Source organism: Citrus sinensis, chromosome 7, assembly GCF_022201045.2.
Source record: "Citrus sinensis cultivar Valencia sweet orange chromosome 7, DVS_A1.0, whole genome shotgun sequence".
NCBI classification, from domain to species: Eukaryota; Viridiplantae; Streptophyta; class Magnoliopsida; order Sapindales; family Rutaceae; genus Citrus; species Citrus sinensis.
In genome coordinates, this window is record NC_068562.1 from 7,019,330 (window position 1) to 7,046,047 (window position 26,718).

Here is a 26,718-nt window from a genome sequence, read left to right on the forward strand (position 1 = left end):
ATTGAACCGAACCAAATGCCCACCCCTATGTAATATAGAATTAGAAAAATAAAGTTTCGGGAAACTAAAAGTCTTGTTTCTAATCACATTATTGGCTGCAATAATAAATCAAAATTTAATTGTTAAAGAGTCATGAAATTGACACTTTTTTGAGATGATGTTTATTTTTTGGATCAAAGTAAAATCTTAAATAGTGAAAATTTTGGAATTGGAAGTGTGGGTAAATAATTTAAGGTAGAGTTTATTTCTATTCACACATTTTTACTTTTCTTAATTAAATTCCTTTTTAAGCGGTTAACCGGCGGTCGGTCACTTTATCTCATCAATAATCTCACATATAATTATTAACAAATTGTCACTTATACCCTTGTGTAACACTGAAATTACCAAAAAAACAATAATAAAACCATCGGAATTTCCACTCTTTGTGTTGTCTGTTTCCAATAATACCCATCAACTCCTTTTTATTCTCTTCTTCGATCTCTTCGCCGTAAGAGGCCCAGCTTCACTCTCTGTCTCTGCCAAGGCTTGGATTTTTGTTTGTGTTTTCTCAGCCCTAAATCTCGAGGTAATACTTTAAACGTGTTTGTTTGATGGATTTTAAAGCGAAGTTAAAAAAGGAGCTTTGATCTCGTGTTTGTTGCCTTTTATTTTATTATTATTTTTTGTTTTGAAGCAAAGAAAAATCAAAACTTTGCCATGATCCAGTATGTAAATATATCTGTACAAGCGATTGAGTGGAGTTCTTTAGTTTTTTGATAATTGTTTGACTGTGTAGATCTTGAAAATATGCGTTTTTATGTATCTGGGTTTTTGGAGATTTTTTTTTGGGGGGGGGGGGGGGTTGTTTTTTGCATTGTGTTTGTTGTAGGTTTGGATACTGCGAAAGTATGTGAAAAGAGAAGAGAAAGGAAGTGGATGGGTTCAATCTTTTGTCTCTAGATGTTGTGGCTTTATGGTTGGTATGTTGATTGGTTCATTCATTGCTCCAATTGTTTGATATCGTGGTGAATCTGTTCTGGTGCATCTTGTTTATGTTGCTGTACAAACTAGATGCTAAAGAGTCCAGCAATTGGATAGTATTTTTGGTTGCTTGCTTTTTCGGAGACTAACAAAAAGAAATTCTTACTTTGGGGATGTGATATAGTTTGGACTGAAGCGTTCTATTGCTGGCGGGGATTAATTTCATATGTTTTAAATTTAATGTCGGTTTTTAGAACTTGAATATGATTGTAGGTTGCTGGTCTCATTGGGTTTTGTTTCCAACTTCTTTTTATCAAAACACAAATGGACTATTTTTAGGTCCCTAGTTATTGGTTTACTTAAAGTTACCACCAGGTCTGTTGTAATGATTTAGCGTCAGTCATTGATAACTGCTTTTTCCTATGTTGTTCTTAGTTTTTTAGAAAATCATTTTGATTTTGATTTTAAAAAGCCTTAATCAAAGTTGATCCAAATGTAGTTTTAGTATATTCTCTGAAATGGAGGTATTCAAGGTTTTAGAACATCCAACATTCAGTTTCTCTTCTTTGCTGCCTTTTAAATGATGAAGTTTCAATGAGATTGCATTTTTTCTGTTTTCAGGTGAGATTTTGACTAGTTGTTGTCTTGCAGACTGACCTCTGAGATTCTTTCGAAATGGCTGATAGAAACGGATCTACCGGTGTACCTGAAGAAACTCAAAATCTCATGCCCAATGAAAATGCACCCTCTGAGAGTGACGTTTCACTTGATCTACTTGCTCAAAAGGTTCAAGAGTCACTTGCTCTTGGAAATAGACACAAATTTTGGGAAACACAACCTGTTGGGCAATTCAAGGATATAGGAGACACCAGTTTGCCCGAAGGACCTATTGAACCCCCGACACCCATATCTGAAGTCAAACAAGAACCCTACAATCTTCCGAACCTCTACGAATGGGTCACTTGCGACATTGACTCTGAGGAGATGTGTGCTGAGGTTTATAATCTTCTCACTAACAATTATGTTGAGGATGATGAGAATATGTTCAGATTTAACTATTCAAAGGAGTTTCTTCGCTGGGCTCTGCGTCCACCGGGTTATTTCAAGAGCTGGCACATTGGTGTTCGTGTCAAAAGTTCAAAGAAGCTAGTTGCTTTCATCACTGGTGTTCCTGCAAGAATCCGGGTTCGTGATAATGTTGTCACAATGGCTGAGGTAAATTTCCTGTGTGTTCATAAAAAGCTGAGATCGAAAAGACTAGCTCCTGTCATGATCAAAGAAGTGACCAGGAGGGTTCATTTGGAGAATATCTGGCAAGCAGCTTATACTGCTGGAGTGGTCCTTCCGACTCCTGTATCAACTTGCCAGTATTGGCATAGATCTTTGAATCCAAAGAAGCTGATTGATGTTGGGTTTTCTAGACTGGGTGCAAGAATGACAATGAGTCGAACGATTAAACTTTACAAGTTACCAGAGTCGACAGTTACTCCAGGGTTCAGAAAGATGGAGCCTCATGACGTTCCTGCTGTTACACGGCTTCTTAGGGAGTACTTGAGCCAGTTTGCTATTGCACCAGACTTTGATGAAAATGATGTGGAGCATTGGCTTCTTCCAAAGGAGAATGTCGTGGATAGTTTTCTGGTTGCAAGTCCTGAAACCCATGAGATCACTGATTTCTGCAGCTTTTATACCCTTCCCTCCTCAATTCTTGGCAACCCAAACTATTCCACTTTGAAGGCAGCCTACTCATATTATAATGTTTCCACAAAGACTCCTTTGCTTCAATTGATGAATGATGCTCTTATCGTGGCGAAGCAGAAGGACTTTGATGTTTTCAATGCGTTGGATGTTATGCAAAATGAATCTTTCTTGAAGGAACTGAAATTTGGACCAGGTGATGGGAAATTGCACTATTATCTTTACAACTATCGCATAAGACAGGCAGTACTCGCTTCAGAACTTGGTCTTGTACTCCTGTAGTTTTGAGTGCTGAAAATCTCTTTTGAGGTATGAGACTGACAGAAGCACTCTAGACGAAGTTTGCTTATAGTTTTGGTTGTATGAGTATGTTAAATTGCAGCAAAGCCAAGTTTAGATGTTAGATTTTATTGTGCTAAATTTTCAAACAAAATTCGTGAACTTTATCGGACTGAAATTCTTAGGCACGTTTCAAATGTTGCACTTGTTAGTTATATTGTTAGGATTCAGTGATGATTGTAATGTTAAAAAGCAATTCTTGTTTTCCATGTGGCTACTTTTCACGTTGCTTTGCTGGTGAACAATGAGAGTCTTGCTAAGAAGCTACAGATTGGCTTGAGTTCTGTTGTGCGTGCATTATACTGTATGAACTATGAATACAGGGAGGAGCATCAATGCATTATATTCCCACCTGAGAAGAAAGGCATGCATGCACGCGCACAATTGAAACAGTTTGGAAACTGCTCCTCCAGCAACACAAAATTAAATTCTAATCATCAATAATGGGACAAAGGCATATCAGTTACCAGGATACACAATCCAGGCAATGTGCATGAGGAGTTTTATTTTTCCAAATTCCATATATCTGTCTCCTCAAGGAAGGCTGTGAGGCTGTGAGCTGTTTCTTGAAAAAATGTGCAGATCAACATCTTCATTTAATGGCCTTTTGTGATCTTTTGTATTATTGTTTCAAAACAAGCTAATTATCATTTTTTAAAAGAAAATTATGATGCAACCGTGTTATGTTACCGTGTTATTGTTATACCCAACTGTTTGAATTCGAATGAATCCATCCATTCAATTGGATCCGCCGGCTAGATGCCTTAGACCCCAATTTTTTACCCACACGAGTGTGTGATTATTATCAAAATTCCGATTATACCCTTTCTACACAATTAAAATTACAAAACCCATTGGGACTTCGGATTTCCAATCTTTGTTCTAACTTTATTCTCTTCTTCGGTCTCTCCAAAGCCCAACTCTCTCTCTCTCTCTCTCTTTGCGAAAGCTTGGATCATTGCTTCAGTTTTCTCCGCATTAAATCGCGAGGTAATATAAGCATATCGCTTAATCGGTTTGAAAGCAAATTGAATAAAAGAAGATAAAAATATGAGTTCTGATCTTATGTTTGATGCTTTTTTCCCCCTGTTTTCAAACAACGAAAAATCAAAACTTTGTAAGACCCACTAAGTAAATACATCAGTAAACACGATTAAGTGGAGTTTTGGTGTTTCTTTAGCTGTTCTGATAATTGTTTGACAGTGTAGATCTTGGAAATGTATGTTTGCTGTTTCCGAGTTTTTAGGAATTTTTTGTTTTTTGGAACGTGTTTGTATGTTTGGATGCTGGGAAAGTATGTAAAAGGAGAAGGAAAGTAAAAAGGATTTAACTTTTTCTGTCTCTAGATATTTGTGGTTTTTGGGTTTGTGATTTTAATCGGTTCTTTCACTGCTGTATGCAATTGTATGACTCTTGAGGCAAATACGTTTTGGTTTTTGCTTGTTCTTGTTGCTGTTCATGGATATATGATACAGTTTCAGTGATTGGACAGTATTGTTGGTTGGTAGGTTTTAACAAAATGAAAGTCTTACATCATGATGTAGTTTAGGCTCAAGCGATCTATTGCTCGTGGGGCTTAATTTGATGTATATTGTAGATTTGATGTTGATTTATAGTACTTGAATATGAACATAATGTACCTGTTTCATTGGTTTTTGTTTCCAACATTTTTGTGAGTCCCTTTTATTGGTGGACTCAAATTTATATCCCCTTTTGTTGTCATGAATCTTGATTTCGTTCTGATAATTGAAATTGCTGCCTTTTCTATATCGTACTTGGTTCTTTATAAAACCAAGTATAATACTACTTTCTGTATTTTGATATTGATGTTGTATTGGCTAATTTAGTCTGCGCCAAATACTGTTTTTTAAAACTCAATGGAGTTAGGTATTTGATATACTGTAACATAAAAAACTTAAAACATTATTTTCTCTTGCTTATTGCCTTTCAAAGCATACGATTGGGTCGTAATAAGATTGCGGTATTTCAGTCTTGCAGACTGACCTCTGAGATTTTTTCAAAATGGCTGATAGCAATGGATATTCGGGTGCCCCTGAAGGAACTGAAAACCTTGAGCCTGATGAAAGTCCACCCTGTGGGAGTGATATTTCACTTGACCTACTTGCTCAAAAGGTCCAAGAGTCACTTGCTCTTGGACATAGACACAAATTTTGGGAAACACAACCTGTTGGGCAATTCAAGGATATGGGAGACACCAGTTTTCCGGAAGGCCCTATTGAACCCCCAACACTCTTATCTGAAGTAAAAAAAGAACCCTACAATCTTCCGAACCTCTACGAATGGGTCACTTGCGACATTGACTCTGAGGAGATGTGTGCTGAGATTTATATTCTACTCACTAACAACTATGTTGAGGATGATGAGAATATGTTCAGATTTAACTATTCAAAGGAGTTTCTCCGCTGGGCTCTGCGTCCACCGGGTTATTTCAAGAGCTGGCACATTGGTGTTCGTGTCAAAAGTTCAAAGAAGCTAGTTGCTTTCATCACTGGTGTTCCTGCAAGAATCCGGGTTCGTGATAATGTTGTCACAATGGCTGAGGTAAATTTCCTGTGTGTTCATAAAAAGCTGAGATCGAAAAGACTAGCTCCTGTCATGATCAAAGAAGTGACCAGGAGGGTTCATTTGGAGAATATCTGGCAAGCAGCTTATACTGCTGGAGTGGTCCTTCCAACTCCTGTATCAACTTGCCAGTATTGGCATAGATCTTTGAATCCAAAGAAGCTGATTGATGTTGGGTTTTCTAGACTGGGTGCAAGAATGACAATGAGTCGAACGATTAAACTTTACAAGTTACCGGAGTCGACAGTCACTCCAGGGTTCAGAAAGATGGAGCCTCATGATGTTCCTGCTGTTACACGGCTTCTTAGGGAGTACTTGAGCCAGTTTGCTATTGCACCAGACTTCGATGAAAATGAAGTGGAGCATTGGCTTCTTCCAAAGGAGAATGTCGTGGATAGTTTTTTGGTTGCAAGTCCTGTAACCCATGAAATCACTGATTTCTGCAGTTTTTACACCCTTCCCTCTTCAATTCTTGGTAATCAGAACTATTCCACATTGAAGGCAGCTTACTTGTATTATAATGTTTCCACAAAGACCCCGTTGTTTCAATTGGTGAATGATGCTCTTATCGTGGCCAAACAGAAGGACTTTGATGTTTTCAATGCATTGGATCTTATGCAAAATGAGACTTTCTTGAAGGATCTGAAATTTGGACCAGGCTATGGGAAATTGCACTATTATCTTTACAACTATCGGCTAAGACATGCATTGCCCCCTTCAGAACTTGGTCTCGTGCTCCTCTAGCCCTAGTTCCGAAAATTTCTTTTGCGGTATGAGACTGGCAGCGGCACTATAGATGAAGTTTGTTTATAATTTTGGTTGCATGATTACATTACATTAATTGTGGGGAGCTGAGTTTAGATTTTATATTTTATTCTGCTAACTTTTCGAATGAAAATTCTGAACTTTACAAGATGGGAACTCATAGAGTCATAGTCATTATCAAACATCGAGCTTGTCACTTACTGATAAGAGTCAAATGATCATTGTAATGTTTGAAAGTTTCTCGGGCGTCCAATCACTTGGGGGTTGTTTGTTTAATGGTTTGAACATTGATTATGATTCATGGGTGTAAAGTGCTTTTGTACATTATTTTTAGATAAAATTAAATCAATTTTTTAAAGTCATCCCTGAATTCGAAATTAATTGTTAGCTTCCTGGAAACTGACCTGAAATGACCATTGAAGTACTTTTGTTTGAGCTTAATTACTAAAGCATACGATGTGACATTCAGTCGAAGGGATGCTAATTTTAGTTAATTAAGTTTTTTAGGGTAATTTTTAAAAACCTCCCCTGAGGTTTGGGCTTGTTGCAAGTAGATGGCGAGAATTGATTTATTTGTAAAAAACCCTCTACCGTCAGTTAAGTTTAACATTGACCGTTAGTTGACCGTGCAAAGACAATATTACCCTTAACAATAGTTTATGAACAAAAATAACTAAAAAAAAATCAAAATTATTAGCTATTTTACACTTTTTAAATTATTGATATTTTCTTAAAGTTTCTATAAAAAAGTTAAAATTAAAAAATTAAAAAATTCTCTTTAAATTATTGATATTTTCTTAAAATTCCTACAAGAAAGATAGAATTAAAAATTTAAAAATGAAATAGTCATAATCTTTAACTATGATATTGTAAATTTTTAGAATTGACAAGGATAAAATTATCAAAAAATAAGGTTTGTGCTTTTTGCACCAATAATTTTGGTTTTTTTTTAGTTATTTTCGTTTATAAACTATTGTTAAGGGTAATATTGTCTTTGCACGGTCAACTAACGGTCAATGTTAAACTTAACTGACGGTAGGAGGTTTTTTACAAATAAATCAATTCTCGCCATCTACTTGCAACAAGCCCAAAACTCAGGGGAGGTTTTTAAAAATTACCCAGTTTTTTAAATTGAAATAAAGCAAATCTTCCCGTCAACAATTAGCCTAAAAACCACAAAGGAATCAGTACATCGTATCTTATCGCCTGGAGGTTCAAGCTGCATTAAGTGAAACATTTAAGTTGCATACACTGAAGTTCTGTTCACTAAATTATAGAAAAATTGCCAACACTGAGACCTCCATTGCATTTTTCTTGAGCACTGAAATCAGTGTATTTTATAGATGAAATTAAATTTGTACATACATTCTCATGTTTCATTGATCACAAATGGACATGTTACCCAATGCAGCTGGAGTCATTTGGCGAAGCCATGAAAGAGGGTGAAGAGTTTTCCACAGGATCAACAAATTTACATACTATGTCCTCCAGATACACTGGCTCTCTACCACTTACATTTGACTGCTCAAGCCAAAAGAACAATTTCACCACGTGAACCTGCAGTTGAAACACCAAAATCATGGAAAAAGAATCAATCAGGGTCACATTTCAAACTATGAGAATCGACAATGTGAAATTGACGTCTAAACAAAACTACATCGTTCATAGATCTCTTTCACAAGCTGTAACATTGCATCAGTATCTTCTGCCATCTTTGAGACTCTTTCTGCCTCCTTAAATGCTTCAGCAGCCAAAAATGATTTGTTTTCAGCTTCAGCAATTCTATAGGCAGCAGTAATTGATGCTTCCTCCACAATCTCACGAGATGTCATCAATGCAGAATTCCGTGGTGGTCGTAACCTCGCATCCTTTTGTTTCGGGGTAGGAGTTTTCACTCCGATGGAGGTTTCTTTTCTAATCTTGTAACAGTTTCGGACCTACATTGAATATTGTTGAAGAATGGTATAAGACAAACATAGTTGATACAAGTCCAAACAAAATTCATCTAGGTTGGTTGTTACATGCCAGCCTGAAAACCCATGATAACATTGTGATCTACATACATGGCTCAACAATGCTTAAATATGTCAACATTGAGAGTGTGGAATGGCATCATTTTTTTTTATCAATGCAAAATTTAATCACTTAGAATGAACCAAGGACAAGAAAACCACACCTCTACATAGGAAAAAGGAAAAAAAATAAAAGCAGAAATTCTGTCTCTCTCTCTCAGATCACAAGGAACTAAAATCTCAAAAGAATGTTTCTCAAAAAAAAAAAAATTTTAAGGAAGCATCCAGAGAATGATTCACCTTTTCAAGTTTGCCTTGTGAAACAAGTCTTCTCAACCTTGAACTCAATAATCTTCTAAAATTTGGTGGTGCCTCCTGCCTTTCCTGCAGTATGGAAGTTCAGTTATTCTTGAGTCATTTAAAGAATCGAAATTCTCTGAAATGGATTTTCTGTCTAAAAATTTCCTATATTCTGAATGTCTGATGCTGCAACTGCAAAAGAAATAAACTCCTTCAAGTTGCACATAATTAGAGATGTCCATCTGACCTCAATAAAATTGGCAATAGCACTTATGTCGGATCCATTTGCATCTTTTAAGGTTGAAATGGCTTCAAATATCATTGCATTGTACCTGATAAACAAAAAATATCATCAATTATTCCAAGAAACAGACATCACAAGAACATACATATAAAACTGCTCTCACACATAGGAGAATGGCTTCAACAATAACTAGTTAGTAAAAAGCAATGATGAAAAAGTAGTATTAAAACCTATAAATGACGACATTATTATGCATATAATATCTAGAAGACTAGAATTACTCAGAAGGTTTTACTTTTCATCTTACCGCAAATTCATAATCATTAAAGGAAGATAACTTGTAAGATGGATAACATGAATTGTTATTTATGACAGAGAGTACAAATATAAAAGTAGTCGGGCGCACCCATACTGTCATTTGTGCCAATAAAATTGCCTTCAACCAAATATCATAATCACACCACCGATCAGTCAGAATATTTCTAAATATTACGTGCCTTTCTTTAATATATAAAGGTTATGATAAATTGATTAAAATATGACAACAGCAAAACCAGTCACACAAATAGACAATATATTGAAACAGATTATTCCACCCTAGTTCTTTTTCCTCCCATTGGACAATCAAAGCATATAAGTGAAAAGACTTTTGCCACAAACATTTAATACCGTATATGTTATTTATGTAAATGTTGAGCAGAAGGAACAGAAAAACACACTTTGGACCATTCTTCCCATCTAATGCACTGGTGGAAGTATCATTCATAACAGCCCCGGAAGACACGTTACGAGTAAGTGAAGCAGCAGGAGCAGAGTTTGGGGTGTTGGAGAGAGGAGCAACTACAGTAGTTTTGAGTTTTGGTCCCCTTATTTTGTCTTTTGAGCCTTGTTGAGCATTACTAACACTCAAATTTCGCCATTTGTCCTGCAAATATGAGCAAGGATGAGACAAGTAAATAACAAGGAGATTGACTGAAGTTGTGACAAAGAAACCATAATACAATGGAGTGTAGTGTTGGTAATCAATTTAATCAAAGCTTTACTGCACAAGAACTTAACCAACAAAAGTAGCAATCGAACTTCACGGAGATACCAGCAACTAATAAGCATCCAGAACATCCATAAGAAAGCATACACTAACATCTTCACAGCACAGTAAGGTTTCTCAATCTCATTTTTGTGGGCTATTGTTCTCATTCATCACATTTGTGCTTCATATACATCACATGCATATTCCAATAATTATGATACAGCACATTCACAGATTCACGCCCTTCTTCTACGCAAGTTGAGTTTCCAACGAAAAACACCAGAGTCATTTATCTGAAACTAAGAAAGGAAGGCAATAGTTCACAACACCATAATAAAGAGAATGTCACCAAATGGCAACCAGCTTCTACATAATCAGAAGCAGAAGCTTCTGTATTCTGCATCATGATGCCAGGAACATCGTCAGCACAAAATTTCATCACAATGCAGTACGTAGTAGACATCAACCACACATGTCCCATATACAACCCAGAATGCAATGAAAACTACCATGAGAACACCCGCAATGCATAAAGGCAATCATTTTTTTGCCATAATTTCCCCATTAATTCAAGTCAGGAAAACAACACCTACCCATTAGCAGGCCAGACCTTTGCAACACCTTAAAAAAAAAAAAAAAACACTTTTACAACAATTACGCAATAAAACCAAAATTAGACCAAAACACAATTTAACTCTCACCAAAGCTAACGAGTCTTATAATTCTACAAGTAAATTAGAACTAATTTCACCAAATGAAAAAAAGAGAGTGGCAAAAAATGGTAAATAGGTAGCAACCTTGAGGTCAATATTGGAACGCTGGGTGAGGGAAGGGGCAAACTGGGGATCTCTCAAAATGTTCTTCCACTTCCCTGGGCCGTGCTTTGCCACTCCGGCTAACAGCGCCTCCTCCTCTTCCGCTGTCCACTTTTGCTTCTGATTTCCCATTTTGCCCCTCGACTCTCAACGTATCTCGCGCCCTCTGTTAGAGAACTCGATCTCTGCGTTTCTCTTGCCTCGGCGAAAGGGACAGACAACGGCTCTGTGTTGACTGTCTCCTGTCGTATTGCGTTGTATTATCGTGTCGTTTTAACAGACGAGGCTGTTTGAAAAATAAAACTTGTGTTAGAAAAAAAACAAATTATTTTCATTTACTGAAGAGAATATCCCCTTAAAAAAAAGCTTAAAAAGAATATTGTGAAATTTTTGTTGAATATTAATTCCGTTTAATTATATAATACTAATTGAAATCACATTAATTTAAATAAGAGAAAAAAAAAACTCCAACCTAATAATTTATTCTTTATTATATTTAATTATAAGTTCTGGATGCTAATTATTCCGTTTAAATATAAGTTTTGGATGCTAATTTTTTATGTTGTGACGATTGTAGGGCAAAAAATTTAATTAATTATTAGAATTTGTTATCAAGAATTAACAAAAAATACTCTCAACAAAAATCTTAAAAGGATATGACACATTATATCTTTATTTAATGAAGTTAAAAAAATAAAGATTTAAATGATAAACTCTTAGTAATAAACTATTATAAAAAAAAAAGAAAATTAACATAATAACGAATGGTAAATAATAATGATAATTCTAATTACATAAAACTTGATTTAATCATTAATGTAAAACGAAAAAGAAATACCTTTTTTTTGGAAAAATAATAAAAATGAAATACTTAAATTCGGTTGAAATATATTGATATAAAGTCAGCCGTTGGGGGCGCTCGCCAGGCGGCAAACAAAGAGAGCCCAATCATCATCATCCACCCAGCTTGCTGAATTAATCAATCCTCACCATCCATTTCACTGCGGACCCACTGTTCAGCAGCCATATTCATTTCAACTCTGTACACAATTGCAACCGATTATACCTCTCCTCATGCCACTAACTCGGCAGACAAAAATAATATTAAAAAAAAATGACAAATAAATATTAAAAAGAACAAAATTCCTGGGATCAAAGTCCGAACCCTAATAAATTTCACGTTTTTAACCAAACTAAATCAGACCCTCTTTGATTCCTACTCTGTTCGTTCATCTCTCACTAAAAAAGCAATTTAAAAAAAAAAAAACTATTTTTCTTGCTGAATTTTCATTGCTCTTTTTCTGTTGATTTTTTTAGTGGTTTTTGGAAATATTAGTCATGGCGTATGCATCTCACATCATCAATCACTCTAAAAAGGTAAAATCTTTTCGATTTTCAGTCTCCTTAGTTTTGATTTTATATATATATATATATATATATATATATATATATATATATATATATATATATAATATTATAATTTTATGCGAATTTAGACTCTCAAAATCTCAACTTTGAAGTAAATTCACTAATGCCGAAGTTTTATTATTATTATTGTTGTTGTTGTTGTTTTCAGCGCAAATTCAGTATGTATGTGTGTGCATTAAATTCATGTTGTGGACAATTCAGTTTCGATTGTGACATCGGTTATTTAAGTTTTTTGCATTGATGATGCTTAAATTGGATGTGTATTTCGACTTGGTGATGTAATTTAATGAATTAATTTTGGGTTTAGTTGGTGGTTTTGTTTTCTGGTTGTTTGAGTTTTGATTGTTAGCTTCAGTGTTGTCCTTCACCTTTGGTTGTTTATCCATGTCAAATGTGCATTTTAGCATTAATAAATCACTTTTATAGGCTTATTGGGTTAAGGGGTTGCCAATAATGTGCCCTTACTGTGTCAAGTCTCGTCACTTTAGTTTTAGAATCACAGGCAAACGAATTCGGTTTTGATGTTGTTTTAGTGATAATGACTTGTTATTTATGGTATCAGCTGAAACATGAACACAATCAATCTAACTTTGTTTTTATTTACTGTTTTCGTTGTTCCCTTTATTTTTTATTTCTCTTTAAATTCTCTTTCAGTAATTTCACTCTATGGAGTTCTATTTATTTATTTTTCTGATTTTCGTTTTTGCAGTTGAAGAATGTTTCAAATTTGCTGTGGCATGAGAATGCTGTTTTGGTTCGTTGGTTTTCAAATGATGCTGTTAGTAGCAGGGATGGTACGCAGATGGTCTTTATTATTCAGGGTTGCTTTTGTTTTTGCAGCTTGTGTTACTATTTTGTGCATGCATTATGCTTTATCTAAGATTTAATCCTCTCCATGAGTTTAGTCTTAATAGCTAAATTTAGATGAATGATGCTCTTAATTAATTAGAGTTACTATTTTCCAGATCTTCTAAAGATTCATCGCCATGTATATGTGCCTGTGGAGAGTGAAAGAGTCATTAATTCATCCGCCATTAGCTCTGTAAGTGCCAGCCATCTTTTCTTTCAGAAATGGAGCCATAAATAATGATAGTGATTAGAGCCCTTACATTGCCTTTTGTTTTTTCTCCTTGCTTCTGCTATGACACTTACCATTAGTTTTTCGGATAATAAATTGAACTTAGTCGCAGAATATTAACTCTTTCAATTATGTTGTCTAGGTATCATCAGTAGGTGTATTTAAGAAAAAATTTTGTAGTGTGGCAAGAAAAGCCGGAAGTCCCATTGCTGGATCTTTCCTCAACAGAGGATTTGCATGGTACTTTGACCAATATTTTTTTCCCTTTTCTCACTCGTCCTCCAGTTTCTTCTTCATACTTATAAGTCAACGCTTTCTGGATGATTTTCTTGTGCCTGACATTTTCATTATCCATTATCAGTTCAAAAGTACACTTGAAGAGAGGATTTTCGTCAGATTCAGGTATACTTTGCTTCTTTTCCTAAAATATTCTTTGTAAATGTTTTTAAGCTTATTTATAACTTTGTTTATGAAATAGAAATTAATTCATATTTATAACTTTCAAAGGTGATTTCATTTTTCTGACATTTCCTGTTTCTAATTACTAAATTATATTTATGTGCAATGTACTCTTTGCCATCATATTATATAGGTTGAATCATATTATCGCTGAAAATGATCAATTTATATCTTCTTTCTGGTTCTAATTTACCTACATCTTTCCCCTTTTGAGCAGTGCAATGAGACATGATCCAACGTGCATTCTTTTGTTCATTTTTGAAAATGGCATTAGATGTTTGTGTCAAAATCACAGCGGCTTCACTGTTTATCTTGTTGCCATCTACACTTATCTTTCTCATTGCTAGAGTTTTCCTTTTTCATTTTAGATTCAAGTTGGTTGATCACATTTTGTATTTGCTGTCTTACTTATTCAACTTACTAACAAATCTTGGCAATTATCTTCCAGGTCTTCCTCCACACCAGGAGATTGGAATGCCCTCCCTTTCACCCACAATGCAAGAGGCATGTATCTTGTCTTTAAGCTACAACAAATATATGACATGCTCATTTTTTGTTTCCTGTTAGGTGATTCTTTTCTGCAATGCAGGGTAATATTGCTCGGTGGTTGAAGAAAGAGGGCGACAAGGTGTCTCCCGGTGAAGTACTCTGTGAAGTTGAAACTGTAGGTTTCTCATTCTGATTATTAGTTGAATTTCAGCCCCTGGTTTGTCACTCTCTGGTTTTGCATTGCCCGTCGGGGAAATTTGACATTTTCCTCTTGTTTGATACCAACAGGATAAAGCAACTGTTGAGATGGAATGTATGGAGGAAGGTTATCTTGCCAAGATAGTAAAAGGAGATGGGTCAAAAGAAATTAAAGTTGGTGAGGTATTGATTTTGTCTGGAAGATGCTTTTTTGCATGTATATGTCCAAACTTCTTTGCCTTTGAGCGAGTGCTTTGACCATGGAAATATTATCGAGTTTGTTATCTCATATAGGTTATTGCTATCACTGTTGAAGAAGAGGAAGATATTCCGAAGTTTAAAGATTACAGTCCTTCAGTGTCTGATGCTGGTGCTGCTCCAGCTAAAGAGCCTTCTCCTCCTCCCCCTCCAAAACAGGAAGAGGTTGAAAAACCAATCAGTACATCAGAGCCAAAGGCCTCTAAACCCAGTGCAGCTTCTCCTGAAGATCGCCTTTTTGCTAGTCCTGTTGCTAGGAATTTGGCTGAAGAACATAATGTTAGTCATGTTTAGTACCACATTTAAAATATTTTAGGTCAGTAATAGGAGGTGGTATTGATGTGAAATCATTTCTAGCTAACATGTGTTGTTTCACCCTTTTTTTGGGTTTAATTTTAGGTTTCCCTCTCCATCATCAAGGGAACAGGTCCCAATGGACTCATTGTGAAGGCTGATATTGAAGATTACTTGGGTATCAAATTTAGAAAGTTTTTCCCCCCCTTTGAATTTGATAATAAGCTTAAATTAAACAATATATATAACGTATGGAATTGAGTTGATTGCTAAAGAGTTTCCTATGATGTAGCTTCTCGTGGGAAAGAAGTTCCAGCCAAAGCTCCTAAGGGTAAGGACGTTGTGGCCCCAGCTTTGGACTATGTTGACATCCCTCATTCTCAAATAAGAAAGGTACACTTTCTTATACAAAAAAAATAAAAAATAAATGAATAAATAAAATAACCATTTATCAAAATCTAGCTAAAGCTAATGTATGTATAATTTTGATAGATCACTGCTTCACGCTTGTTGTTCTCAAAGCAAACAATCCCACATTATTATTTAACAGTCGATATATGTGTTGACAATCTCATGGGGTAAGTATTTGTTTCAAACATCGCTGAAATATATCCATTATTGACATTGCATATTTTATGACTGTTTAACTCTGGTCTCCAGTTTGCGAAACCAACTCAATTCCATACAAGAGGCTTCGGCTGGAAAGCGGATATCTGTTAATGATCTGGTGATTAAGGTATACAGTTTTCCCTGTACACAGCTAACCATTGCTATGGATTCAATAAGTTCTTGCCAATAACCGTAGCTGCTGAATAGAAATATTAAACTAAACTCCCATACAAAATGAGCATCTAAAAAAGGGTGTTAGCATATGGATCATATATTATTTCATGGTTAAATAACTTATGGCTTGATCTTTGGAAATTTACAAGGCTTGTGTCACCAGAATAATGATCTGCATTTACATCTCAGATTTAATATATTTATTATATTGGTTTAGAGTTCCCCATATGGAGCTTTAATTTTTATATATTGCAGGCTGCAGCCTTGGCTCTGCGAAAAGTGCCTCGGTGCAATAGTTCATGGGCTGATGAATATATCCGACAGTAAGTAAACTGCACTAGAAACTGTTGTCAACTCATTGTAATGATTAGAGAAATGACATTTCTCTTGTGACTACTAATCCAGATTTAAGAATGTGAATATTAATGTAGCAGTGCAGACAGAAAACGGTCTTTATGTCCCAGTTATAAGGGTGAGCAGTTATTCTTTTGTTGAACAATTTCCTGTATCAGTTACATTGAAATTTCCATTGACAAGAATTTACATGATACAAATTTTAGGATGCTGACAAGAAAGGCTTATCCACAATTGCTGAAGAGGTCAGACAGTTGGCCCAGAAAGCCAAAGACAACAGCTTGAAACCACAAGATTATGAGGTCAAAATTGCATGTTTTATGTTAATGATTGTCATCTGAAGCATACGATTATCTCATGTTTTCTGTGGAATCTGAATACTGGGTTTTCCTCTTTGCAGGGAGGCACATTCACAGTTACCAATTTGGGAGGACCCTTCGGCATCAAGCAATTCTGTGCCATTATCAATCCTCCTCAATCTGGCATTCTTGCAGTTGGATCTGGTAAAGATCAGCTCTAAATTTCACATTCAGAAGATCAAATTGATTGTTCTCTGATTTGTTAAAATAATTTTGGTCTCAATTTACTTATTCTTGAGCAGCTGAGAAAAGGGTTATCCCTGGCTTGGGTCCAGATCAGTATAAATTTTCTTCCTTCATGTCAGTAACATTAAGTTGTGATCATCGCGTAATAGATGGTATGTACTCCATAATCCCAATAATCTTCTGGGTTATCAATTTAGTCTGGTGAAGCTTTAATCAATCCATGTGACCATGATGATTCTGCTTATACAGGTGCGATTGGTGCTGAATGGTTGAAAGCATTCAAAGGATACATTGAGAATCCGGAGTCCATGTTGCTATAAGCCAAACTTGTCTTTTTCTAAGTTGAGAAGCTCTTTCCTAGCTGTATCAGTTTAGATGGGGGCTTCAGTTCAACCCCTTCCACCTGGGATCAGATTGGCATGGTTGTGTCACTGAGCACATCTTGATTTTGTTTTTCAATTGGTAAACACTTTTAAGCAAAAATTTTGGAATAAAAGCAGGGGATCGAGGCACGAAACCAATCCTTAAACTCATACTCATCCTTGATAGGGTGTTCAACAAGGTGTTCTGCTATCGCCGTTTCCTTAATGGATTTTTGGGTTACATACGTGATGAACATGATTTTAGTAGAGTGTAATCGCCTCTTTCATGCGGGTAATAATTTGATTTATATATAATTTTTGGATTTTCCAATTACCAGTGTTGTGTGAAACAACACTTATATTAATTTGATAAACCTGTATTCTTGTTTTGGGGTATCCAATTGCCGTTGTGTTACCATTTGGACATAGCAATTCCTTGAATAAATAGAGAAAAGAATCAGATGATTGATTTGATGCTTGTTCTGACCTTGGTTTCTTGAACCCTTCTTGTTATGCCCACTGATTGACCAGATGAGGCCACGAACACAATACTCCACATTTCATGTATAATCAATTTATGGGTGGAACTTGCACAAAATTACTTAAGTAATTCAATTAAGTGACTCAAGTTTACATCAAGATTCATAGCAAACTTTGCGAGTCAAGTATTCATGAAGATTCACCCAGCAAACTTTCCTTTTCACCCATTGGAGTATTGTTTTGTCACAACCTTTTTACATGGGTTTTGCATCACTGCCTCCTTACATACGGAACTGCTTTTACCTTGATGCAGGCATCCATTGGCCACTGTCGCAAATGACAACTGATAATAAGAATATTAAACGTGATAGGCTCTTGCCAGCGATCTTGTGGTGATCCATCAAAAACTGAGCTGCGTTGTGCATCACACTCTCCAAATCACTAAAGAAAGCTTCAAAGCAGTATCAAAAATAAATGATATCTTCTAAAAAGAAATATGAAACTGACAGATCCTCTGTTAAGAAAGAATCCCTCGTTTTGTTAAAAAAAAAAAAAAAAAACAGGAACTCCAATGTATTAAAAGACAAATACACTACACTAAAGTGTATATTTTTCTGATCTTTTAATTTAGTCCACAATTTGTTAAACCCTCATTGTAAAATTACTCTGGAAACAATAATCATAAATAAAACATAATAACCAAATGCCAGCTGAAGGCCAATGATATTTTATTTCAATTTTAATTAAATTCCAATACTGTTGAACTTTGAAATTAGAGAGATAGCACAAGCAACCCAAATTAAAAACCTTCAAGTCTCAGAAGTAAGCCCAGGGCTAGCAAAGTGCACATGAAAATCCAAGTAAACATACAATGTAAGAAAAACATGAGACCATCCATTAGTTCAATCACCTCTACTACTTTGTGCAACAAAATACATCAGGGGATGATAAGCAAAGTAAACAGAGAATTTTCAATAAACAGAGAAGGCATCAAGGTATTACATATAGTATCATAACTATAAATCGTGAACGACAATAACACAAACAACCCAATTTAATCCATATACATAGGAAAAATCCAAACCTTATCCCACGCAAATCAACCACTAGTTTTAGGATCAGATCATATTAGAAACATTTAACTATTACATATTTACTGAACATAAAAAATACAACATATACTGCACCAAAAACAGATCCACGGATACCCCACTGATACCAAAGTCAGAATGCCACTGCTATTTTAAGCACAAAACATTCCTTTGATTACATACTTTGACATAACCTGCTCGGCCATTTGTTTGAACAAGTACATGGATGATTTTCCTCACAGCTTTAGTATCATAAGAACAAATCCAAGGAACTCGCCAGTTATGCCACAGAAGCACCACAGCGCTCACTACTGAATATCTCAGACATTTCACATTTGACGTCAGTTTATATCTCCATATTTGACCAAATTATGACAATAGCTCAATATCTAAACACATGACCCTGAAAACTGACTGATCATAAATCAATCAATTAAACCACAACAGCTTCTGTTTAAGAGAATTTCATCCTATTGACAAACAAAACATAAAATTTAATTTCAAAGCATCAACTAATCAACAAAAATCACAACATAAAGAATATTAGATCGCATACCGATCATTAAATTTTCCATTGTCATCAAAAGGCATACAAGTGTCATTGCAGAATCACATTACTTATTACACCATGCAGTAACAATATATCTATCCAATTAATAGATATCACAATTCAAGTAATAAATTTTGATTCCAATATTTCGATAAAAAAGACGCTTGTTTTTTTTCATGACTCTACGCTATCAAAATTGAAACTTTGACACAAATCTCTCTCAAATAGGCACATATCTTTTCACAGCCTGTTTTGCCGCAACAGCCGCACCTGCCGCCAATCCACCAATCGCCCCTGCAACAGCCGCCGACCTTATTCCTCTCGCGGCCCGACACACCGCCCCAGTGCCCAGCCCCGCCGCCACGCTGCTCCAGACATCATCCCGATCCGTAGCCGCCACAACCCCACTCTCCATCCCCGCGTAAATCAACCCAATCACGCCGACCCGGTTCCCCCACGATCGACCCGAATGTCCCGACGAGTTCAAAACCCTATTGATTTTCAACTTAAGGGTATCCCCTTTCTCCATGGACTTGAATGCAGAGAACAGGCCGATGGCGGCGCCGGATACGGAGCCGGCTAGGTAGGCCGTGCCGGTGTAAAAGGTGAGATTTTCGCCCCAGGATCGCCGCTGGTGGATGGATTCTTCGGAGAAGAGGAACTCGGGGTTGGTTGGGAGCTTGTAGAGATTCTGGGCTGGTAGGTTCAGCTCGGCGTACGGGTTGTAGAGACGGGTTTCCGGGTCGCGCTCGTGGTCGGATCCGACGGGCGTGTGGCGTGACATTCCTTTCCGAAAACTTTTTTTTCCTTTTTTTTTTTTTCTTCAAGGGTTAGGGCTTGCGAGAGAGAGAGAGAGAGAGAGAGACTTCGGCTAGCGTTGAGTTTGGAAGAGAAAAAGAGGGGGGAGATTCAGGATTTTTAATGAGAAAACGAATATGCCGTGGAAAAGAAAAGTGCAAATTGTTGTTCTAGCTTTTTCGAGACACCGTCACGACTCATGGGATTTGGGAGCTGTGCTGTGGTTTCTTTTTTAACTAATTAAAAATAGTACTTCTTCTTTTCGGTAATTTTTTCATGCCCCAAATAAATTGACATATAACATCGCGCCCCCCAAAAGAAAACACATGTTGCAATTCCGTTAATTTTTTTAGTTATCATTAACGGCACTACTTGAATTTTGGTTACATACCAGAAATGCCTCTTATTTTGATGCGAAAAAAAAGAATAAATGACGTAATAAAAAGTCCAATTCAGCAATTGATATTTATGTAAAAAACCCTCAACTAAAGATAATTACACAATAGTCACCGTCTACTAAGAGCATCACCAAAAAAACTCTTCAAATAAAATTTCATTACTTATTTGAAGAGCCACATCAACATTTAAAACTCTAAAAGACACTTTAATTAAGATTCTTCAAATAAGAAATGATATTCTCTCTTCAAATTTGGAGAGTTATTTTCTCACTCTTCAATTTATATTTTATTACTTTTTATTAAATAAATAGAGAGAGGTGCTTTAATTACTATTGATTTTTTCATTAAAAAAATAGTTATTTAATTAAAATAATATTAACTCGTTTCTATTTGAAAAGTCTTTTAGAGAACAATATATTTTTTCACTCTTCTATTTGCCACATAGGTAAATAAATAAATATTTGAAGAGTAAAATTTATAGTCTTTTGGAGATGCTCTAACAAGTCAAGTAAGTTTAATTTATTACCATATTTTGATAATCGTACAATAAATAAGAAATCTTTGCTTCAATGGGTGGAACCATGTTTAACTTTTCTTCCATTCCATTATCCACTATGACTTCTCAGCCTCCTTCTAGCAAGAATTTGCTTCAATGATTTTACCGTCAATTAATTATTATTAGCACTCTGCATGATTAAATAACCAAAAATCATAAGCAAATAAACCCAATTAACGAAGTTGCAGAGCATTAGGCCTAATTAATGTTAGCAGCAAATGAAAATCAAAATTTACAAACTTATAAAAGATTTTTTGGAAAGGAAATCTCTTCGTTATTAGGATTAATTCTTAAACTTTCAAAATACAGTTTATTCATTGCATTCCAAATCGTCCCCAAGGCCATCGTGACTCCGCTTTCCTTTTTGCAAAATCATAGTCAAAATTTGAATTACAATCAAATTCAGACCATTCCACAAAATCTGCAACCCAATCTACAAATCAAAACCAAAATCAAAATCAAGCCCCCTGAGTAATAAGTTAATGCATTTTAATTTTGATTAATTGCTTTAGAGTTTCAAAATCTTGAATTAATGACAAATGTTTCTAAAATAATATTTAAGGTATGAACTCTTGAATTTTTCCATTTGTCGTTCAAATAAATGGTCAAATTAATGAAATTGGGGGCGCAGTGTATTGGTCAATTTAGTTAGGGGTGGGCAAAAAATCACCCTTCTTTCCTATTGCTTCGAGTTTTGAATAAATAATGTTTTTAGGGACCGGGGGAATAATAACTCACGTTTTGGAGCTAACAAGCATTTACTTGCATTAAATTTACGGTGATGTTAAATATCATTAACGATCATCTAATTTAGTGGTTCAATTATGAATGACAATGGGCAACGCTCATAGCGGATTTGTTATTACCAAACCTGCATCTGTATAAAATTTAAATTATTAAATCTGCACTCGCACCTGCACCTACTGTAGGTTTTTGATAATTACAAAATCTGCAATGGTACCCAGTATATTTTTTAGAGTAATGATACAACCACAAATTTTTGTACAAATTTATTTTGTACAAACTAACGTGTCATTAATTCATTGGTTGAATGAAAACATAAATTAATAAAAACAAATCATGTGGATCAAGTGATATTTAATTCAACCAATTTTATCATGCTACGTTAGTTTGTACAAAATAAGTTTGTACAAGAGTATGTGGCTGTATCATTACTCTATTTTTTATGGATTCTCATTTAAAATCACAAATGTTTAATATATAAATTTATATTAATAAGCTAAAATTCCACATAAAATAAGCAATTTTAAATTTAATCAATGTAAATAGAAAATTAAAATTTCAACATCAAATTTCTCAAATTTAAGTATGAAATATATAAATTCATTAAAAAAAAAACCACAAATGTCATGAAAAATTTATGGGCGTGACCACTACTCACGGGTGAAAAGGGAAATGGGTGTGTGGCTACAGCTCACAGGTGAAAGGGAAACAGTTTGGAAGGTTAGGTTTTGCAGTTGCTGCTCACAGATGAAAAGGAAATAACTTGGATTTCATTTAGGTTAGGTTATGAGTTGTAATTTAGACACGCCACAGATGACATGTTTACACTTTACATTTATTTTATTTATATATTTTTAGATTTAAATATTTTTTCAATTAAAATTACATTAAAAAATTTAGGCAAAAAAAAAGATGCAAGTTGGCGGATATCCATGCGAGCATCCATCGGATATTTAGCTGATATCAAACCAACTCGCAACGTAATGCGGGTTGCGGGTGGATTTGGACGGATTTACGAGTACCATTACCAATACAATCCTTAGATGATAAGGGTTAAATAACCTTGCAGCTAGGGTCATTGTAGCTCAGAGTTAAATATTACTTGTGAGATTGTTAGAATTTAAATATCCCACGTGAGAAAAATACAACAAATAAAGAGTGATGATGCGGCCACAAATTTTTATACAAACTTATATTGTACAAACTAATGTGACATTAATTCATTGATTGAATGAAAATATAAAATAATATAAATAAATCATGTGGGTCAAAGTGATATTTAATTCAACAAATTTTATCATGCTACATCAGTTTGTACAAAATAAGTTTATGCAAGAGTTTATAGTTATATCATTACTCTAATCAAAATGTGAATATGAAGCGATCCCTTCTTTTACGAATTAAATTTTAAAGGCGAGTCTTTAGATTTTAGCACTTGGCATTAAAGACAAGTAGGTGCCACATCGTCAGAATTAAATAAGATATGCACTTATGGTGTGTTTACGTGAGAGTTTGGGGAATGAAAATAAAGGAATGAGAATGAAATTCATGTTTACTTGATAAAATATAATTTAGGAATGCGAATTAAATATATAGGTCCCACACAATTTGAGAATAAAGAATTAAAATCCTATTCTGGGGGGGTTTGGGAATGAAAATAAGGGAATGAGAAAGAAATATATGTTTACTTTTGTATCCTTATAATTTTTTCATATTTCACAAATTACTCTTGTTCAAATCACAATTAAATTTATTATTTTAAATGTCATTAATAATAATAATAATAATAATAATTATTATTATTAAATTTTATTAACTTTATCATTTTAGTTATTATTTTTTTATTAATATTATCATTATTAACAATAAAAATATATGATAAAAATAATAATTAATAAAAATAATTAATTTATCATTATTAACAATATTATCATTATTGTTGTTGTTGTTATTATTATTGTTAATATTATTTTTATTAATATTATCATTATTAATATTATTAAATTTTATTAACTTTATTATTTTAGTTATTGTTAATATTAATATTATTAATATTATATTTTATTAACTTGATTATTTTAATTATTATTAACTATTGTTAATATTATTTTTATTAATATTATCATTATTAACATTTATTATTATTAAATTTATTATTTTAGTTACTATTAATTATTTTTATTAATATTATCATTATTAACATTTATTATTATTAGTATTATTAATTTTATTTTTTAATTAATATTATTTTATAATAATATTTATATATGTATAGATATAATAAAAATTACATTATTTAATACTATAGGTATTTTAATAAATTAATTCTTATTCTCATTTCTCATTTTTATTTATTTTACCAAATAAACACATTAATGACATTTCAGCACATTCTTATTTCCATTTATTTTTACCAAATAAAAATAAAAATCTCATTCCTATTTTTCATTATAACTCATTTTCATTCCCGACTATTCTAATTCCATAAAATAAATGCAACATTGTTATGTTTTTTTTTGGTTCCTTTAAATTAAAATACAATTGTACAATCAAATACATTTTCCTTCGTGTTCTCCTTCATGTGTTTTTATTAAGGATCCCTCTATCTTACGTACGTGTGGGTGTCAGAAAGGGATTGCCTTTTATTAATTGTTCGCATGGACTCTGTTTCTTCATTTCCAATCAATACATTTTACTTCATTTGATGAACTATCTCTACCTCTTGAACGTAGAATTCTGTTCTGCAACGTAAAGGGGATTTCTTTGATAATTTTTATCAAAAAAATTCGCAATCCCGAGCGGGATAATTTTACAAACAGTTGCCTCGACCAATCTGTCACGGTCACGGCGACGAGAGATGAAAGTAGTGTCGCTGTCAGCCACTTACCCATACCCCCTCGTCACTCATCAGCTCGATCACCACCGTCCAACGGCGCCACCGTCATTCTCTTCCGGCGGCCATCCAACCCCAGAACTATCCCTTAGAAGAGCACTATCAGAGTAAAGCCAAGAAGTACTGGGACGGCTTCTACAAACGCCACAAAAACAAGGTCTCTTTCTCTCACTTCATTTGCATTTTCTTGCCCCCTTTTTCACATCGTGGCTTAGCGATTCCCTGTTGCCCACTTGGGTTTTTGTTTTTGCTTTGTTTTGTTCTAGTTCTTCAAGGATAGGCATTACTTGGAAAAAGACTGGGGTAATTACTTTTCTGATGATTCTTGTTGCCCAAATGGAAATCCGAAGGTCGTTTTAGAGGTATGTTCAAGATTGATGTTGCTTTAAATTCTCTAGCTGCCGGGTATAAGTGGGCAGGTGATTGGTTGTTTTTAAAAATTAATTGGACTTGTTATACACACACACACACACATTGGCAGGTTGGATGTGGAGCTGGGAACACCATCTTTCCTCTTGTTGTCTTTTTCGGTTGATTTAGCATGGTGCTACTGGTGACTGTGTTAACCAATAATTTGGAGGGGAAAATTTGATGTGTCTCTGGAAGAGTAGAAGTATATAAGCATATTAGATCTATCTCTCTGTTTATTTATAATAATTTTGGCTACTTTATTGGCTACATGCAGTCACATTCAGAGTTCAGAGAAGAGCGGGTAAATGCATTTGTCTGCAATGTTGTCAATGATGATCTATCCAGAAATGTTAATCCTTCTTCGGTTGATGTTGTTACCTTGGTAAGAGTGGGCAATCATTTAATACAGTTGTTCTCATTTCTGCTTCTTGTCATTACCATTTCTATGGTTTGGAATAAAAACCACCACGAATGTGGCCACGTGACATGTTCAGCAGATTTTTATGTTGTCTGCAGTTTCTCCGAAAAAGATGCCCTTGATATTACAGAATATCAAAGCAGTGTTAAAGGTAGATCTACCATTTCATCGGTTGAGATAGTTTCAGTTTATCCACTATGTGTAAGTACCATAATGCCATTTTATGAACTTTGTAGCCAGATGGCTATATTCTTGTGTGCGATTATGCTATTGGAGATTTTGCTCAAGTGAGTTATTAATTCTTATTTAATGAATATTCTATGACCCTTTGGTCTGTGTGTGCTTGTCATTGATGCATGAGCATCTTACTTCACTATTTTCCCTATACTGTTATCCTGGTATATGATTACTTGACTGTGATTTTTGTTTATGATACGGCTGTAATTCTTTTCTGTATAACTAATCTTTCTTCATTGCTAAGACATATTTAACACAATGATTTACTCCTGTATCTCGCTGAATGCTGGTCAAATTATCAGGTGAAACTTCTAGACAGAAATCAGATGATTGGTGACAGCTTCTATGTTCGAGGTGATGGTACTGTAAGTACATTGTATGCTGAGTAATACTTTCTTGAGTTGCAAAAAACAATGTTCATTTTATAGCTTCCGATAATTATTCAATCTGCATTCCAGTGCTCATTTTATTTCTCGGAAGATTTCCTGTCAACCCTCTTTCTTGAAGCTGGCTTCAGCACTGTAGATATCAATATTCACTTGAAACAGATCAAGAATCGTTCTCGGGATATAACCATGAACCGGTGAGTTTCTTAGTTTTTTTTTTTTTTTTTTGTCTTTGTATTTGCTGCTCTTTTGACTGTGATCTTCATTACCAGGCGTTGGATACGAGCCATATTTAACAACGTTAACAAGCACCTTTCCCTGAGCTGCTCTAATTCAAGAAGCTAGATGATGGTATAGTGATTTATGCATGATGATTCAGTAGTAGTCAGTTAGGTTCAGGAACTATATTTTCCTCATTTCGATTTTAATGAAATATATTTGGGTTAAGGGTAAGAGCCACTTCATTACCCTAGAAATATTAAGTCGTGGAGCTAATTGATCCATAAATGTTATGGACGGTTCCCAGTTGGAGTTTCTATTTCTGGCAGCTGCAAAGTTCTATTGCTTATTTGTCAAATCTGAAGTAGTTTCTTCAACCCCATCCTTAAACACAAAGAAGTACTTGAAAAGATTACCCCTGTATGAATATAAATATATACATGGATAAATGCTTTAAAATCCTAAAATATGTCAATCATACTAGTATTTTCTTTGACTTGTTTTGTTTTGAGCTCTCTCTCTCGTATCATTGACGTTCTA

At 34.6% G+C, this 26,718-nt stretch overlaps 6 protein-coding genes across 10 annotated transcripts; 4 read left to right on the top strand and 2 right to left on the bottom strand.

Moving 5' to 3' along the window:
* The first annotated feature begins 404 nt into the window (after positions 1-404).
* Positions 405-3,209, top strand: LOC102620753 (glycylpeptide N-tetradecanoyltransferase 1-like). 3 transcript variants are annotated; one of them, XM_006465930.4, is made up of 2 exons: positions 405-568; positions 1,615-3,209. In XM_006465930.4, exon 2 carries the CDS (start codon positions 1,639-1,641, stop codon positions 2,941-2,943), a length of 1,305 nt encoding a protein of 434 aa, XP_006465993.2. In that variant the 5' UTR covers positions 405-568; positions 1,615-1,638; the 3' UTR covers positions 2,944-3,209. The 3 variants fall into 3 exon arrangements, with proteins under 3 accessions (XP_006465993.2, XP_052300097.1, XP_006465994.2); XM_052444137.1 differs by having other exon boundaries at positions 424-568; positions 1,585-3,209; XM_006465931.4 differs by lacking the exon at positions 405-568 and adding an exon at positions 575-962.
* Positions 3,210-3,835: 626 nt separating this feature from the next.
* On the top strand, positions 3,836-6,710 carry LOC102620303 (glycylpeptide N-tetradecanoyltransferase 1-like). Of its 2 annotated transcripts, none has more exons than XM_006465928.4 (2): positions 3,836-3,990; positions 4,991-6,710. In XM_006465928.4, exon 2 carries the CDS (start codon positions 5,023-5,025, stop codon positions 6,325-6,327), a length of 1,305 nt encoding a protein of 434 aa, XP_006465991.2. In that variant the 5' UTR covers positions 3,836-3,990; positions 4,991-5,022; the 3' UTR covers positions 6,328-6,710. The 2 variants fall into 2 exon arrangements, with proteins under 2 accessions (XP_006465991.2, XP_052300098.1); XM_052444138.1 differs by having other exon boundaries at positions 3,879-3,990; positions 4,999-6,710.
* Positions 6,711-7,547: 837 nt separating this feature from the next.
* On the bottom strand, positions 7,548-11,058 carry LOC102620018 (telomere repeat-binding factor 4). Of its 2 annotated transcripts, XM_015531621.3 has the most exons (7): positions 10,732-10,879; positions 9,964-10,233; positions 9,624-9,829; positions 8,908-8,992; positions 8,661-8,744; positions 8,006-8,285; positions 7,548-7,905 (listed from the first exon to the last, which is right to left on the bottom strand). In XM_015531621.3, the coding sequence occupies exons 2-7, from the start codon at positions 10,099-10,101 to the stop codon at positions 7,874-7,876; spliced, it is 825 nt and encodes a 274-aa protein (XP_015387107.2). In that variant the 5' UTR covers positions 10,102-10,233; positions 10,732-10,879; the 3' UTR covers positions 7,548-7,873. The 2 variants fall into 2 exon arrangements, with proteins under 2 accessions (XP_015387107.2, XP_006465990.2); XM_006465927.4 differs by lacking the exon at positions 9,964-10,233 and having other exon boundaries at positions 10,732-11,058.
* A 786-nt stretch (positions 11,059-11,844) lies between these two features.
* LOC102619741 (dihydrolipoyllysine-residue acetyltransferase component 2 of pyruvate dehydrogenase complex, mitochondrial) lies at positions 11,845-17,471 on the top strand. The gene is made up of 19 exons (XM_006465926.4): positions 11,845-12,126; positions 12,887-12,971; positions 13,143-13,219; positions 13,398-13,495; positions 13,617-13,657; positions 14,163-14,218; positions 14,304-14,378; positions 14,492-14,584; positions 14,696-14,938; positions 15,059-15,131; positions 15,246-15,346; positions 15,446-15,531; positions 15,614-15,689; positions 15,992-16,059; positions 16,142-16,208; positions 16,297-16,392; positions 16,491-16,593; positions 16,692-16,787; positions 16,885-17,471. The coding sequence occupies exons 1-19, from the start codon at positions 12,088-12,090 to the stop codon at positions 16,953-16,955; spliced, it is 1,644 nt and encodes a 547-aa protein (XP_006465989.2). The 5' UTR covers positions 11,845-12,087; the 3' UTR covers positions 16,956-17,471.
* Positions 17,472-19,102: 1,631 nt separating this feature from the next.
* On the bottom strand, positions 19,103-20,100 carry LOC102619434 (mitochondrial import inner membrane translocase subunit TIM23-2). Its single transcript, XM_006465925.4, has one exon. The coding sequence runs from the start codon at positions 19,900-19,902 to the stop codon at positions 19,339-19,341; it is 564 nt and encodes a 187-aa protein (XP_006465988.1). The 5' UTR covers positions 19,903-20,100; the 3' UTR covers positions 19,103-19,338.
* Positions 20,101-22,286: 2,186 nt separating this feature from the next.
* Positions 22,287-26,686, top strand: LOC102617319 (uncharacterized). The gene is made up of 9 exons (XM_006465916.4): positions 22,287-22,334; positions 24,482-24,664; positions 24,774-24,869; positions 25,193-25,300; positions 25,416-25,487; positions 25,573-25,623; positions 25,876-25,938; positions 26,032-26,156; positions 26,232-26,686. The coding sequence occupies exons 1-9, from the start codon at positions 22,287-22,289 to the stop codon at positions 26,302-26,304; spliced, it is 819 nt and encodes a 272-aa protein (XP_006465979.2). The 3' UTR covers positions 26,305-26,686.
* Positions 26,687-26,718: the final 32 nt, after the last annotated feature.

Excerpts from the sequence above, each read along its gene's own strand:
- LOC102620753 (XM_006465930.4), top strand. The coding sequence starts at position 1,639 with ATGGCTGATAGAAACGGATCTACCGGTGTACCTGAAGAAACTCAAAAT.
- LOC102619741 (XM_006465926.4), top strand. The coding sequence starts at position 12,088 with ATGGCGTATGCATCTCACATCATCAATCACTCTAAAAAG. Across the intron at positions 12,972-13,142 it reads TGCTGTTAGTAGCAGGGATG|ATCTTCTAAAGATTCATCGC; the intron begins GTACGCAGATGG and ends ACTATTTTCCAG. Across the intron at positions 16,788-16,884 it reads TGATCATCGCGTAATAGATG|GTGCGATTGGTGCTGAATGG; the intron begins GTATGTACTCCA and ends CTGCTTATACAG.
- LOC102619434 (XM_006465925.4), bottom strand. The coding sequence starts at position 19,902 with ATGTCACGCCACACGCCCGTCGGATCCGACCACGAGCGCGACCCGGAA.
- LOC102620303 (XM_006465928.4), top strand. The coding sequence starts at position 5,023 with ATGGCTGATAGCAATGGATATTCGGGTGCCCCTGAAGGAACTGAAAAC.
- LOC102620018 (XM_006465927.4), bottom strand. The coding sequence starts at position 10,881 with ATGGGAAATCAGAAGCAAAAGTGGACAGCGGAAGAGGAGGAGGCGCTG. Across the intron at positions 9,830-10,731 it reads GTTCCAATATTGACCTCAAG|GACAAATGGCGAAATTTGAG; the intron begins GTTGCTACCTAT and ends TCATATTTGCAG. Across the intron at positions 7,906-8,005 it reads GAAAGAGATCTATGAACGAT|GTTCACGTGGTGAAATTGTT; the intron begins GTAGTTTTGTTT and ends TTTCAACTGCAG.
- LOC102617319 (XM_006465916.4), top strand. The coding sequence starts at position 22,287 with ATGGGTGTGTGGCTACAGCTCACAGGTGAAAGGGAAACAGTTTGGAAG. Across the intron at positions 24,870-25,192 it reads ATCCGAAGGTCGTTTTAGAG|TCACATTCAGAGTTCAGAGA; the intron begins GTATGTTCAAGA and ends GGCTACATGCAG. Across the intron at positions 25,939-26,031 it reads ATGTTCGAGGTGATGGTACT|TGCTCATTTTATTTCTCGGA; the intron begins GTAAGTACATTG and ends TCTGCATTCCAG.